The sequence below is a fragment of the Ceratotherium simum genome, chromosome 33, assembly GCF_057802395.1.
Source record: "Ceratotherium simum simum isolate JZ-2026a chromosome 33, ASM5780239v1, whole genome shotgun sequence".
Classification (NCBI taxonomy): Eukaryota; Metazoa; Chordata; class Mammalia; order Perissodactyla; family Rhinocerotidae; genus Ceratotherium; species Ceratotherium simum.
This window is the reverse complement of record NC_141932.1, coordinates 26,834,741-26,848,558: the sequence shown is the minus strand read 5'-3', so window position 1 is coordinate 26,848,558 and position 13,818 is coordinate 26,834,741. Positions and strand designations below refer to the sequence as shown.

Genomic DNA, 13,818 nt, shown 5'->3' with positions numbered 1-13,818 from the left:
TGATAAAATGAAAGAAAATGATAATGCAACCCATCTGTCTCTGCCTCTATTCACTGACCTGGCCCCAGCATGACACTAGCAGCCATATTTTCACCATTTTTATTTATTGATTTGGGCAGATGGTTTAGTGCGGTATGTGGGGGGGCGGGATGGGGAGGAGCTGTCCCCTCACCCCCTGTGCACGGGTCAGGACATGCTGGGGGCTCCTGGAGAGGGAGGATGGGGTGTCAGCCTAGCCCTCAGATTTGTGCGAGAGCCCCTAGGATGGAGGATGGCGGGGGAATGGGTACAGCCCCTTCAGCCCAGGGTAGGGAAGTTATAATAGGTTAGGGACCCACGTCAGAAGCAAGTTACAAAGTTAGAAACCTGGGATAGGGGTCAGGAGCTCAAGAAAATATGAAACAAGGGATTGGGTTGGGCCAAGATCAGTGAGGGGAAGAGGAGGGAGGAAGGGCTCTCCCAGCTCTGGCTCAGCAGTAGCTTCGGGTCTGGCCCTCAGAATGGAGGGACCAGCTGGGAGTGGGGTAGGGGGGTGGGGGACCAGCCCCCTCTCTTCCTTGCCCCCCATTCCTGTACAAGGACCCTCGGTGGTGCTCGCCGCCCCTCCCATAGGCTGGTGGAGCTGCCCTGTAGAGCAAGAGAGGCTCGGGGGGGCCCCAGGGCCCGGGTACCCTGTGAGGGGTGTGGGGACCCCAGGGGGCCCTCTGTTTCTGGGGAAGGCGGGGGGCTGGGGGGCCGGGATCTGAACGGCTTCGTGGGTGGGCAGGAGGGGAGGAGGAGCTGGAAGAGGCGGGTGAGGGACCCCTGGGCCCCAGGGCTAGGTTGACATAGAGGGGCTCAGGCCGGGTGGGGCGTCGGGCAGGGTGCTGGGGCGCTGAGTAGCCAAGGTGCTCATGGGGAAAGCAGGAGGGCGGTGGTGGGTAGCTGAGCAGGAAGTCGGGGGACCTGTGGGGCGGTGGCGATTGGCCAAGCATGCCATATGAGGCATTGAGCCGATCTGGGGGCATGGAGCAAAAGGGACTCCAGGACCGGGTGGGGCCGGAGTAGGAGGCACCCTCCCCTGCCTCGATCTCATAGTACAGGTTTTCTCCCCTGTCAAGTGGTGTAGGGGCACCCAGGGGGCTCCTCCAGACCGGGGCTGGGGAGCAGGCCTGGAAGGATGGGGATCCCAGGGGGTACAGGCCTGGTTTGGGGACCCCGAGGAAGGGCGGCAGGCACTCCCGGGGCGCTGAGGAGAAGAAGCCAGGGGTAGGAACCTGTGAGGGGACAGAACACGGGAACTGGGCTGCCATCTCTGGCGCATCCCTGCACCCCTCACCCGTCCTGAGCTGCGCACTGACCTGGGCAGGGCCTCTGAGTCCCCTCCTTGAGGTCCCTGTGGGCCGCTGGCTCCTCACCAAGCTCCCGTCACTTTGTTGCCTTGGTACGGAGGCTGGGGGTCCCGGAGCCCAGGCACCCGGGTGGGCTAGGGAAGGGGGTGGTGGCCCCATCCCTGAGGTCCCTGGGGGCTCACCGCCCACCTCCAGGGATAGTGAGTGGTGGAAAGGGGAGTGGGGAGCAGCTGGGGTGTTCCCATGCTCCTGTTGGCTCTGTCTCTGGGCCACCTGCTGAGCCCGCTCAGCCAGGGCCAGGGCCATGAGGCGTGCTGGGTTCTTGGGGGGTGGGGGCGGGGCCCCCCCAGGGCGCAGGAGGGACAGGGGTGGGGGCAGCAGCGGCGAATCCATACCAGGACCTACGCAGAGAAGAATGGGAAGGGGGCATCAGCCGGGTCCTGGGCGCAGCCTCAGCGTCTCTGGGGGGGTGAGGTGGGCTGAGCAGGACTCACCGTGCTGGCCTTGGGCTCCCCGGGGACCAGGCAGTGCCAGCTTGCTGCAGATCTCTTGTTGGCAGGTGTCACTCAGCTGGGCCTCGGCTCCACGCAGCAGCAGGGGGATGAGATGGGGGCGTAGTCCTGGGCTGGGGCTGAGGGCTGGCACTGGGGTGACTGAGGCAGGTGTCCCCCCAGCCCCCAGCAGCTCCAGGACGGCAGGTGGCACTGATACAGCCAGGGGCTCTGAGATGTCCAGGGCAGTGGGCGAGGCAGGCTTGGTGGGCCCACGGGGCGACAGGGCCTGTGGGGGCGCCCTGGGTGGGAAGGCAGAGGCGGGGGCCGGGGGGGCTGGGCTGGCGGGAGGTGCAGGGTCCCCTGGGGTAGGGCTGCTGCAGCGAAAGGTAAGAGGATCAAAGTCGAGCCCCCGGAGCCCATCCAGGCAGCGGGGCGGGCTGAAGTCCAGCTCATCACCGTCATCCAGCCAGGCTGAGGTTCGGTGCGAGGGGGAACCGGAGAGTGCCCCCAGCCCAGCTGCGGAGGACCCCGAGGAGGAGGACTTAGAGGATGAGGAGGAGGAGGAGGAGGAGGACGAGGACAGGCTCTCGCAGGAGCCAGCGGGTGCTGGGCCCACAGGGAAAGCATCACTGCTGGAGTGTGGTCGCCGTAGTCTGTGCAGCCTCTGGAGGCCTGGAAGGGAGGGGGTGGGGGGCAGTTAGGGGTCAGGGGTCAGAGCTGTACATACCCATACAGGAGTGAGAATAGCACACACAACCCAATAGGTTGGAGACATAACGGTGATAAAGGAAATGAACAGCCAGTCGGTGAAGAGCACCATCCAGACCCAGAGGCAGGAATGGGGTCTGATAACCCCACGGGCTGTGAGCATGAGACCAGCAGGATCTCAGCACGGCTGCTGGAGTGCAGACGGGGGGTGACCGTGTTTGGAAAGCAGCCGGGCCTTCTCTTGTACTGGAAACATGCACATGCCCTACAGAAGGCACCTCCACTCCTGGGTACGGTCAGCTCTCTGGAGTGACAGGGATTGCTCATCAGAGCCCCAGATCCATCGGGAGAAAATGGACAAGCAACTCCCCATGGGACACCCACATCCGGACTATGAGAGCGCAGCAGACAGGAAGGAGCCTGAGCTACCCTCAGCAACACGGAGGGTATCTGCAATGCACTGGTGAGCGGAAAAGGCCAGTTCCACACACGGCATGCTGCCCCTTTCTTATGACACCCTGTAAAGTCTCACGACGACCAGAACTGTGCGACATGTTATTTATGCATACCCCTGTCCGTGATATAGCCTGAAGAGCTGGGATGACCACTATCAAATCTAAAGGATGGCCTGGTGGGGAGGCGGAGCGGGGGGAAGGAGCTTGCAGGTAAGGGAGTGGGGCTCTTTCAGTTCTGGCTGCTGGGTTCATGGGTGTTCATTATATTAATGAAGTTTTTTTCAAAAGGAATGAATAAAATCAGACTGTTTGAAAGGACGCTGCATGGACCAGTGATCACGGCGCATCATGAACCAAGGGGGATGCTGTATCCAACTCATTGTACCTAATGTCCAGATTCAAAACCACAAAAAACCCAAGAGCCCCAAATATGAAGTACAACCTTTGGAGACCAACTCAGGGCCCCAGCCCCTCCCAGCTCCATCTGGGCACAGGCACAGGCCACCCTCTACTCACCAGCCCCGCTGGCCTGCGATGACAGCGACTCTTCGCTCTTGGCAGATCTCAGTGTGACTGTGTCAGGTCGGCTGCCTGCAGGCAGAGATGGAAGGGTCATGGGGGCACTCCAGAGTGCCGCTCCCCCCCTGCCACTGTCCAGCCTCTGACCTGAAGGCTGCGGTGGGGCACGGGTGCCCCCCAGCCAGGGCAGAGGCTTTTTTCGGGGGATGCTGGGGCCCCGGCCCAGTGCAAAGAAGGTCTTCCAGCTGCTACCCCCTGGCTTCCGCTGTTTCTCGCCTCTCTCCCCTTTCCTCCTGGGGTGTGGGGGACACAGGCGGCAGTCTGAGGGGCTGGGGCCTTTAGGCTGGCCCTCCCCTCCCCCTGGCATCCCACTCACCTTTCCACAGGGGAAGCTGGGGCCTTGGGAGCTGTGGCTTCAGTGGCGGTCCCCATCCGGCCTTGGGTGCGAGCTTGGGCTTCCTCCAGTGTCAGCAGGCGAGTGGAGGGGCCGCTGCCCGCAAGGGACTTGGGCCTGGGGAGGAGGCAGCGGCCTGGGGAGTTGGCAAAGGGGGCAGCTGTCAGCTCAAGGGCCATTCAAGGCCACAGGCAAAGCCAAGCGCTACAGCCCAAGCCCCGGCCCCGCAGCGTGCCCACCCGGGCTGGCAAGGCAGGGGGCCAGGGCGGATCAGGCGGGAATGGGGGTGCAGCAGGCAGGTGAGGGGGAGGAATGAGGCAGAACGAGCTGATGAGGAGGCAGCTCCCAGCAGCCAGCGAGGGCAGCGGCTCTGGCTTCAGTTACCTCGGGCTAGAGGGCCCTCCGATGTGCTGAGTCCTGATTGGGCTGGGGTCCGGGGTGGGGCAGGGAGTCTGGGTGGGGCCAGGGCAGGGTCAAGTCTGGGGACCTCCCACCTCCTCCCAGGAGGACCCGTGGCCCCAAGCGCCCCCAGGAGCTACAAGGGGTGAAGGAAGACCGATGTGTCCGGGCCAAGAAGTGGGGATCCTGAACGGAGGAGCTGAAATGAGAAGGGGAGGGAGGGGAGGGAGAGGCCGGGGCGGGGTCCTCAAGGAGCCAGGAGGGAGGTCCAGCTTCATTTGGGAAGGGATAGGGCTGGGAGCCCACCTGCCCTCCCACTACAGCCCTGACAATGAGGGGGCAGCAGCCAGGACATCGGGGGTGGGAAGGGTGTACCTGCAGGATCAAGGCCAGCAGAGGTGAAGGTGTCACTGAACAGGACGTCCACATGGGTGAGCAGGAATTCCACCACCACTGACTGCACCCGCACCTCCCGGAAGGCTGCTGCCCCACCCAGCCCCACTGACTCCAGCTCCATGGACCTGGGTGGGAGGAGGGGGAGGGAGGCCAGGTGCCTTGAGCCCCAGCCGGCGGGTTCTGGCTAAGCAAGGTGGTGAGCTGGCGGAAGCAACAACTGTCATTCAACGCGCCTGACCTTATCAAACTGACCACATCTAGAGCGGGCCTCTGAGCCTTTCCCCAAACCTGCTCTCTGCCTGCCTGCCTTCCCCATCTCACTCAGTGCAACTCTTCTGTGGCTCAGGCCAGACACCGTGGACTTGTCCTTGGTCTGTCTCTTTCCTTCACTCCCACATCCAGTCTCTCAGCAAACCCTGCGGGCTCCACCCACAACATCTGTCCAGAATCTAAACTCTTCTCCCCCACTGCCCCACCTGGTCCAGCCTCCATCCTCTGCCTCCTGGACCATCTCAGCAGCCTCCTCCCGGTCTCCCTGCTCCCGTCCCCGCCCCCTGCGGTCTGCTCCACTTGCAGCCAGAAGGAGCCTGTGAACCCGAGTTAGGTCATGCCCTCCTGGCTCAGAGCCTCCCCTGGCTGCACCTCGCTCCTGGTGAAAGCCAAGTCACCATGACCCACAACCCATAAGCCACTCCTCTACTGGTCCCCGTCACCTCTCCAACCTCATCATCTCCTCCCCCCGACCACTCGCTCACTGCTCACTCACTGCAGCCTCACTGGCCTCCCTGCCATTCCTCCAGCACACCAGGTGCTGACCTGGCCTCTGGGCCTTTGCACTTGCTGTTCCCTCTGCTTCATTGCTCCTCTTCAGATATCCGCATGGGTCCCTCCCTCATCTTCTGCAGGTGTTGACTCAAATGTTGCCTTCTCAATGGACTCTTCTCCACTCACCTCATTTAAAATTGTAAACATCTGTACTTCGGGTCTGTCTGTATTTTTCCCTATAGTTCTTATACCCACCACCTGAAGTATTACCTATTTTATTTTTTTACTTATCTGTCTCCCCAGAAGAACTGAGCCTTTCCAGGACAGAGAGCTTGCCTGTCTTGGTCACCAGCATCCTCTGGGGCTTACTCTGCTGCTGGCCATCAAAGACTTCTTACTGAAGCCTTCCCTGCCACGCTATCTAAAAATTTCAAAATGCCACCATCCCGCACATCTCCCTTCCCTGATTTGTAATCTTTCCCCTCGCCACTCATCACCAACAGCCAGTGCTCTGTATTTTTCTCGTTGATGGTTCACTGCGCATCTCCCCCATGAGAATGTGAGCCCAGGAGCGCAGGATCTTGCTCACTACTCTGTCCCTGGTGCTGAGAACAGGGGCTGTCACACGAGAGGTACTTATTTTATGTGTTGAATGAAATGAACAAGAGAACAAGAGTTGGGTGGGTTCCCAGGGTGGGGGTAGGGGTGGGGGGAGATGAGGCCCGGCCCCTGAGCGGGCAGGCTGGTGAGCTGCCGGTTTACCGTAGCAGGTTGGGTGCCCAGACGATGGCCAGGTTGCGGGCGTGCATGCTGGTGTTGGCACTGTGTCTCGCCATGCGGGCCAAGTGCCTCAGCAAGTACTCCAGGGTCCTGGGAGGGGAGTGGAGGGGGCACTGAGGCTCAGCTCCCTTAGAGCTCAGCGCAGCCCTCCCCTGCGCTCCTGGCTTACCTGTAGTGCGGCGGGGGCAGCTGCTGGATGACGTCGTGGACACGCACCAGGCGCTCCTCCTCCCTCGGCACTGACATGGCTTCCTGCGATGGTGCACAGAAGTGACAGGGCGGGGCCAGAAGCATCCCAGCACCCTCCACCCTTGCCAGCCCCCTGACTCACGCTGAACTTCCCATAGAGCTGGTATGTGAGCAAGGGGTTGGGCAGCTCGCGGAAGTAGAGCTTGCAGAGCGAGGACACGCTGTGGATGTCCTGCAGGAAGGCGGGCCCAGACAGTTCCGGGATCCTCTCACTGTCAAACTCGTGCCTGAGGCACCAAGCCAAGGAGGAGGAAGATTCCAGTCAGAGCTGGCCCACCTGGCCGGGTCCTTCCCCCACCCCCAGTATCCAGATGGATGCCACCCTCTTCCTGTGCTGGGCTCTTCAGAGCAGAACCTTACCAAACCCCCAACAACTCTGTGTGCCAAAGACAACGTGGCCCATTTTACAGAGGAGGACACTGAGACCCAGGGGGAGATGTCCTGCTTGTAGCTCCCCAAGGCTATCTGACTCCAGAGCGTGACAAAGTCATGCCATCCTCCCGACTTCAAGAGGTCGCCAGAAAATGCAGCTGAAACCCCAGCAGCCCCTGCTCCAGGCTCTCTGGTGGTGCCCACTGCTCTCCGTGAAAGCTCCGTGCCTCCTCTCTCGCTGCCCCCAGCTCCGCTCTCACCTCCTGGCCCCCGGTCAGCCTCAATGCTCGGGCCTCACTGCCTCCCCACTCTTAGACCCTTGTGCGTGCTGTCTCTCCCCTGCTCAGACCCCTCCTGTGGTTCCCTCTGTACTCGGAGTAAAAGCCAAAATCCTCGCAGTCGTCCAAAAGGCCCTGCTCGCTCTGCCCTGATCACTTCTCGGACATCGTCTCCTGCTGCTTTCCCCCTTGCACTGGCTGTTCCCTCCACTGTGGGTGCTTTTCCCAGGATGTCCACATGGCTCACTCCCTCACCTCCTCTGGAGTGAGCTCTCCTCCAGGAGGCCTTCTCCGCGCACCCTATTTAAAACTTCAGCACCCTCCCTGACTTAGCGTTATCTTCCTTAGCCCAGTCTTTCTCCACAGCCCTTGTCACCTCCTAGTGACGTTCCCACTTCCTTGTCTGTCCCTCCAGCATGTGAGCCCCATGAGGGCCAGAGTCTCTGGGCATCTCATTCACCACTGAGTCCCCAGGGCATAGCACTGGGCAGGTGCCAGGTGCTCAGTGAAGGTGGATCCCTCCGCTTCTAGCGCTCATTCTGCCTTCACCTCTCAGACATCAGCGGGGGTGTCACTTCCTCAAAGAAGCCCTCCAGCCTTGGTCCCACCCTGCTCCATGCCTTCCTAACTCCTGATAACTCTGAGTCTCCAGCACATGGCCCAGGCCTGGAATAGAGACGACCACTCAGTAGCAGTCTGTAGAGAGACGGGGTTGGTGGAGGGCCCTCACCGTAGCCTCTGGATGTTGGATGACACGCCTGAGAGCCGGTAGATTCCATCCACCACCCCGTGGGCCTCAATGAACTCCGAGCAGCAGCGAAGCACCTGGGGCACTGGGAGAGAGCAGCAGGGTCAGGACTGGGCAGGTCACACCCCACGCGGCAGGCCACCCCGTGCGGTGGCCCGGGCCTCACCGTCTTGGCCCGAGTTGCTGAGGTGCTCTCCAAGGTCGCAGCCGAACACCCTCTGCCGCAGGATACCCCGCTGCCGCAGCCGCTGCCGAGAGGGGCGGGAGCGCATGAAGGTGCGGAGGAGGCCGGCCAGCTTCCCACGCGGCCGGGGCACAGCTGTGGGGTAAAGGCAGGCCACACGGGATCAGTGCAGCCACTGGGCTGGGGGGGCGGGGGCAGGGCCCTGGCTCCTTGTTCCCATTACCTGAGGTCAGAGAGGAGACACCCTGGGGAGCCGGGACACCACACGGGGGACCGTCGGCATCTGTGGGGCAAACAGTGAGTGGGAAGGATGGGCAGCAGGCACAGGACGCAGGAGGGCCTCCCCACTTTGGCCAGAGCACTTACCACCCTTCAGTCCTGGACCCGGCCGCTCTGTGAACAGCTCCACACACTCGCTGGGGAAGAAACCGACCTGAGGAGGGTTGGGGTCAGTGTCTGGGCCGCCCTAGCTGGCCGGGTGCCCCAGCCCCACCTGTCCACCCCCGCTGGGCTCACCTGGAAGCCTCGCTTGCCCCGCCACCAGCTCCGATCCTCCGTGGGCGGCATGTCGATCACTGAGACAATGTCTCCCACCTGGCCGTGGGCAGGTGCGAGGAGGGAGGGTCAGAGGGGCAGGGGAAGCAGGGAGCCCCGCTGGAGTCCGCTCTCCCACAGCCTCACCTCGAAGGATAGCTCATCGGGGGCCTGGGCTGTGTACCGTTTGACCACGTGGGCTGCGGCCACTGCAGGGATATTGAGTGAGGCCTCCTCACTGAGGAGCAGTCGCCGGCCATGGTTGTCCAGCTGAGATGGAGGAGGGATGTGGCAGGGAAGAAGAAGGTGATGATAAAGGCAGAGAAGTTTCCTCCACATCCAACGGAGGCCAAGACCTGTCCCCCACCTAAGAGCCCCTGTCACTCAGACCTATTGGTCAAATACCTAAATTCTTGCAAAACAAAGCCCCTTCCTTCCTCTCACATGTCTCAGGACACCCTGTATCCTCATCCTCCATAGCAGACACTGCACGTGTGCTATCTAAAAACCTGCTGGTTTAAGCCCCTCTTAGCCAGGCCTTCTGTGAATTACAACAATCCCATTTCTAATTGATATACCTTGAAATCCTGACATCCCCACAGCCCAGCACCTGCTGAAGCACACACACACATACACACACACACACACACACACACACACACACTTGCTCTCTCTCACAGGCCTGCACCCACACAGACACTGAAATACCAGCGCCTCCTCCTCTCTGGCTCATTTCTTTCCTGCGCCCACACACTCCCAAGCTGCTTCTCACTGTTCCAACATCCCTCGCTCACTCCCATCTCCACACCCCCTGCCCAGGCCCACCTCCATCCAGGTGAGCACGGGCCCGCAGTTGAGGTTGCTGTCCACCAGTCCTGACAGGGTCTCCAGGTACTGCAGCAGCAGCGGCACCAGCATCTGGGGTGGGTGGGCAGGGCGGGCTGTTGTGAGGGGACCCTGAGAGAGCCCACTACCCTCCTAGACTGCCCTAGCTCACCTCTGGGCAGGGCTGAAATTCAGCCTGAAGGCATGGGAGCCACTCCGCTGTTAAGCACTAAAATATCGTCATACCAGTTGGTAAACAGGCTATGCCAAGCTCCTGTGTGCCCCCATTGGCCAGGCCATGCTGACCCTCCCGTGGAACCCCCTGGAACTCCCCATGACCCTAAAACTAAAGGGGGCCTCCAGAACCCTGCTGCATTTCGAGGGCCTCTCCATGCTGATTGGTGGGGACTTGGGCCATACCATTGTTTAAATGTTTGTCTATCCCCCTGCCTCACTGAGGAGGACACGCCATGGCTGAAGCAGGGGCGGGGACAAGAAGCAATTTACCTGGGCCGCCCTGGCGCCCTCTGGGGGCGGCGGAAGCTCTGGGAGGCAGGAAAACCTCCGGTCAAATATGCACCGGTGGAGGTGGGCGTCCAGGGAACGGAAGTCGTCATAACTGCGGAGAACCGGCCAGGAACGGCCCTGAGGGCGCGGAAAGGACAGAAGGGAGCAGTGGGCCTGTTACACTGAGCTGAGAACCATGTGACCAGTCTGCCAAGCTGGTTGAGAGGCAGGAGTGGTCTCACCTGACAGGTCACCTGCACCCCAAACACCAGCTCGTTCTCCCCAGAGAAGTTGGGGCCTTCACGCTCTGGAGACAGCAGGAGCTGCAGAAGGAAACAAAGGCCCAGGTGAGGGCCTCGCTTTGGTTCAGTCCTGACTTCTCCAGATTGGCGCTAGCTAGGGATGGGTCTGTGTCCCCTCTTGTACCTCCCCACAGGCGGGGCCTGGGGATATCTGTCAGAGTACAGGGTCCTGGCACAGAGCATACACCTAACAAAAAGCTGTTGCTGAATGAATAAAGGAATGAATGAGTGAATGGACAGCTCTCTCCTTCCGCCCTGCAACTCCGGCCACTGCCTGCTCAGAGGGGTGGAGCAGCCAGTCCCAGGGACAAGTTTCAGGGGTACAGTGGCTGATGTTGCTTCACGGTGGGTGGGATCTCATCTTCCCACCTGGGTGCCAAGCCCCCATACCTGAATGTGGCCAAAGTCAACATTCTCGTAGTGGAAATGGGCACAGTCAGCCAGCCGGGGGAAGGGACCTCGAGGAGCCGAGAGCCTGGGGGACAGGTGACACATCACTAGCGGCTCCTGCGCTTGCCCCCTCCTAGCTGGGCCTCTCCCTCACCTCTCACCTCTTCCCAGGCTTCCCCTTCACACTGGGCCCGCCAGTGGGGGGCAGGGGCTGCACGGAGCCCTCCCCTGGGCCATCCAGGCTGTCAGTGCTGCGAGCCTGTAGAGCAGAAAGGAGAATCAGAGGCCCCAGAGATGGGAGCAGAGACACAACGGGAGCATTGTTATCTGCCAGCCTGCGCCTGGAGGCCCGAATTGCTCCACACACTGCCCTGAGCATGGAGTAGAAGAGTAGGTCAGGGGGAGGTGACAGCCGGCCGAGGATAGGCCTGCTTCCTCTTGTGTGGTCTGCGGTGGGGGGCTGGAAGAGCGGGGGCTGAGGGTGAGGCAGGGAGAGAGCATGCTGGTACCATCTCTCCCTGTTTAAACCCTCCCATAGTCCCTGCAGAGTCCAGTCATCTCCCATCTGTGCCTCTCCACACCTTCCATCGATGTCTGGACACCGCAGCTCCCATCTTATCAGTTTCCTGCTTCCAACCTCTTCCCTCCTGCCAGCTTCTTCACAGCAAGAGCCAGTATAATTTTTACACAACACAAATCTGCCTGTCTCTCCATAGATCGTGGACCTGCAATGGCTCCCTCTTGTCTCCAAGATAAATTCTGAATGCTCTGGTCTCTGTTTACCTCTCCAGCCCCATCTCTCCCCTTTGCCTCCACTCACAGCTCTTGAACATCTAAGAGTCCAACAAAAGCACCATCTTCTCACTTCCTTCTAGGTCTCTGCAAAGGCTATTCCCTCTGCATGAAACACTCTTCCCCATCCTCTCCTTACGTTCGCTCGCTCCTCCTCATCCCTCAGGTCTCAACTCTCACGTTCCCTCTTCTCAGGAAGTTCTTACTGACCCTTCAGGCTGTATCAGGCACCTCTTCTGGACTCCTCCATCCCTTGAGGTTCCCCCATCCCAGCCTGAGCTTCCCCTATCACAGCCGTGAGCACTCTGAGATGTCACTGTCTGGTGACAAGTCCATCTCCCCCACTGAACTGAGACGTCTCCAGGATCAGGGCCTGGGGCTGAGTCCCCAGTCCCCCAGCATTGCCTAGCACAGAGCTGAGCACAGAATTGGTGCTCCTCACAGATAGGGTTGTGCCTGATTCCTCTCTGGGTCCCAATGCCCTGTGCCAGCCCAGTCGCACAGCAGGGGCCCGGTAAAATGTGACGAATAAATTAACCAGCTGCCAGATGGGGATTCCCCAGACTGGGCTCCAGCTTCTCCCGCCTTCATATCCCTGCAACCCCGACTTCACCCTTGGGTCTCATCCTCGGTTCTGCCCCGCTCCAGCCCACGAGGCACCCTAAGGCAGGATGGGATCTGACTCTCTCTGTGCCTGGAGCATGGGGTCTGCACAGAGGTCTCAGGGAATGTCTGTTAAGTGAGCGACGACGAGGGAATGAATGGATGATGAGCAGGAGCAGCATGGTGGGAGAGGGAGACGGTGGGGGAGGGAGGACGACAAGAAGATGGAGAGGACCCAAGGATGGAGCCGCAGCTACAATGCCGCCTTGGGGTTGGGGTGGAGTACTGGAGAGGCTGAGGTAAAGGTTCAGTCTGATGGGGGTAGGGGAGGGTTGGTAGAGAGGGACTGGGATGCGGTGCGAATGACGAGAAGGAGAAGAAAAGGGTCAGGCTGAGGATGGAGCCGGGTGGGGGTGGGGCTCAAGAATGAGAAAGGGGCTGGTGGAGGAGGAGAGGGGCCAGGCCGGGGAGGGCTGGCGGCTGGCATGAGGACGCTGAGGACGGCTCTGGGACGGGGGCTGGTGAAGAACCAGGGAGCTTCAGCAGGCGCCCGCGGGGGCCACTCGGGGGATCGGGGGTCCTTCCCTGGACCAGCCCCTCCTCCTCCCAAGCCCGGGTCTTCGGCCGCTGTCACCCCCATCCGGGGCGTGGAAGGGGATGCGTGCTGAGGGGGCGGGGCCGGGGTAAGGGCTCGGGCCCAAGCCCAGGCCGGGACACGAGAGGGACCGCGACGAGGGTGAGGGGCGGCGCGGGCCGCGGGCCGGGCGGGGCCGGGGGCGGGGCGCGCGGGGCGGGGCCGCACGCGGACAGACTGACACGCGGACGGACCGACGGCCGCGTGGGCCGCTCACCACCATGGTCGCGTAGCCTCCTCAGGCGCCGGCCGCGCGGGACCCCTCGCTCGTCGTCCTCGTCGCCGATGCCGCCGCCATGGCGACACAAAGCGGAGGGCGCGAGCCGCGCGCGGGCGGCCGCAGGCCCCGCCCCTAACGGCTGCCCGTGGCTTCGGCGCGCGCCCCACCGGGGCGGGGGCAGCGAGGACGCGGCGCCGCTTCTCATTGGCTCCCGCCTCGGCCTTAGGACGACGCCCCGCCCACCGGGCGGCTTCTCATTGGCTTCGGCATGGGTCCCATCCCTGCCTGGGTCTGTCTTCGGTCCCGCCCCGCGAAGTTTGACAGCGCCACGCCCATGGCTGCTTCTGATTGGCTGTCATTCCCCTCCCAAGACACACCCCCAGGTTCTTTATGCTTTGCCTCTAACACTTCTTACGCTAGGCGATGGGCCCTCCGCTTAGTCCACTCTCAGGGACCGCCCCTCTGACACTCTTAATTGGATTCTCCCATGGCCTCAGGGCTTTTCTCCATCCCCAAGCAGCTTTTCAATATCTCAATCCTCTAGCCCCATCTTGGCAGTCTTGACCCTGACCCCGCCCACAGAATACTGAGGGTATTCGTCCCTGGACCGTTTTCACTGGCTCAGGTGCCCTGCCTGGGACATGACCCTACGCCCTCTGCGACTTGGCCTTGCCCTGCCCTCTGTATATTTTTCTTGCCTCCTCCTCTACTGCTTATTACAGGCCGGCCTCCAGTCTTGACTCATTTTTCCTAGGAATAGGTCATCCCGCAACGCCAGAACGTGACCACGCCTCTCATAAAGCCAATCCCAGCTGTTCTCGCCGTTTTTGAGCCAGGCTCAGAGAACACTCTGAAGCAATGCCCTTTCCAAGAGGAGTCTCCCATTAGTCATGGCCTTAACAAGGCCCTCACCTCAGAGGGTACCTCCTTGATCCATCC

At 61.3% G+C, this 13,818-nt stretch overlaps 1 protein-coding gene across 3 annotated transcripts; it reads right to left on the bottom strand.

The window, feature by feature from the left end:
- Positions 1 to 97: 97 nt before the first annotated feature.
- ARHGAP33 (Rho GTPase activating protein 33) lies at positions 98 to 12,998 on the bottom strand. 3 transcript variants are annotated; one of them, XM_087422145.1, is made up of 22 exons: positions 12,877 to 12,998; positions 10,792 to 10,889; positions 10,631 to 10,715; positions 10,181 to 10,261; positions 9,939 to 10,076; positions 9,432 to 9,524; positions 8,754 to 8,876; positions 8,589 to 8,666; positions 8,439 to 8,505; positions 8,296 to 8,355; positions 8,055 to 8,207; positions 7,871 to 7,973; positions 6,573 to 6,717; positions 6,411 to 6,493; positions 6,224 to 6,331; positions 4,676 to 4,821; positions 3,884 to 4,037; positions 3,655 to 3,800; positions 3,505 to 3,579; positions 1,826 to 2,497; positions 1,341 to 1,732; positions 98 to 1,256 (listed from the first exon to the last, which is right to left on the bottom strand). In XM_087422145.1, exons 1-22 carry the CDS (start codon positions 12,880 to 12,882, stop codon positions 471 to 473), a joined length of 3,792 nt encoding a protein of 1,263 aa, XP_087278271.1. In that variant the 5' UTR covers positions 12,883 to 12,998; the 3' UTR covers positions 98 to 470. The 3 variants fall into 3 exon arrangements, with proteins under 3 accessions (XP_087278271.1, XP_087278270.1, XP_087278272.1); XM_087422146.1 differs by having other exon boundaries at positions 669 to 1,228; positions 12,877 to 12,997; XM_087422144.1 differs by having other exon boundaries at positions 98 to 1,732.
- Between the last annotated feature and the right edge of the window lie 820 nt (positions 12,999 to 13,818).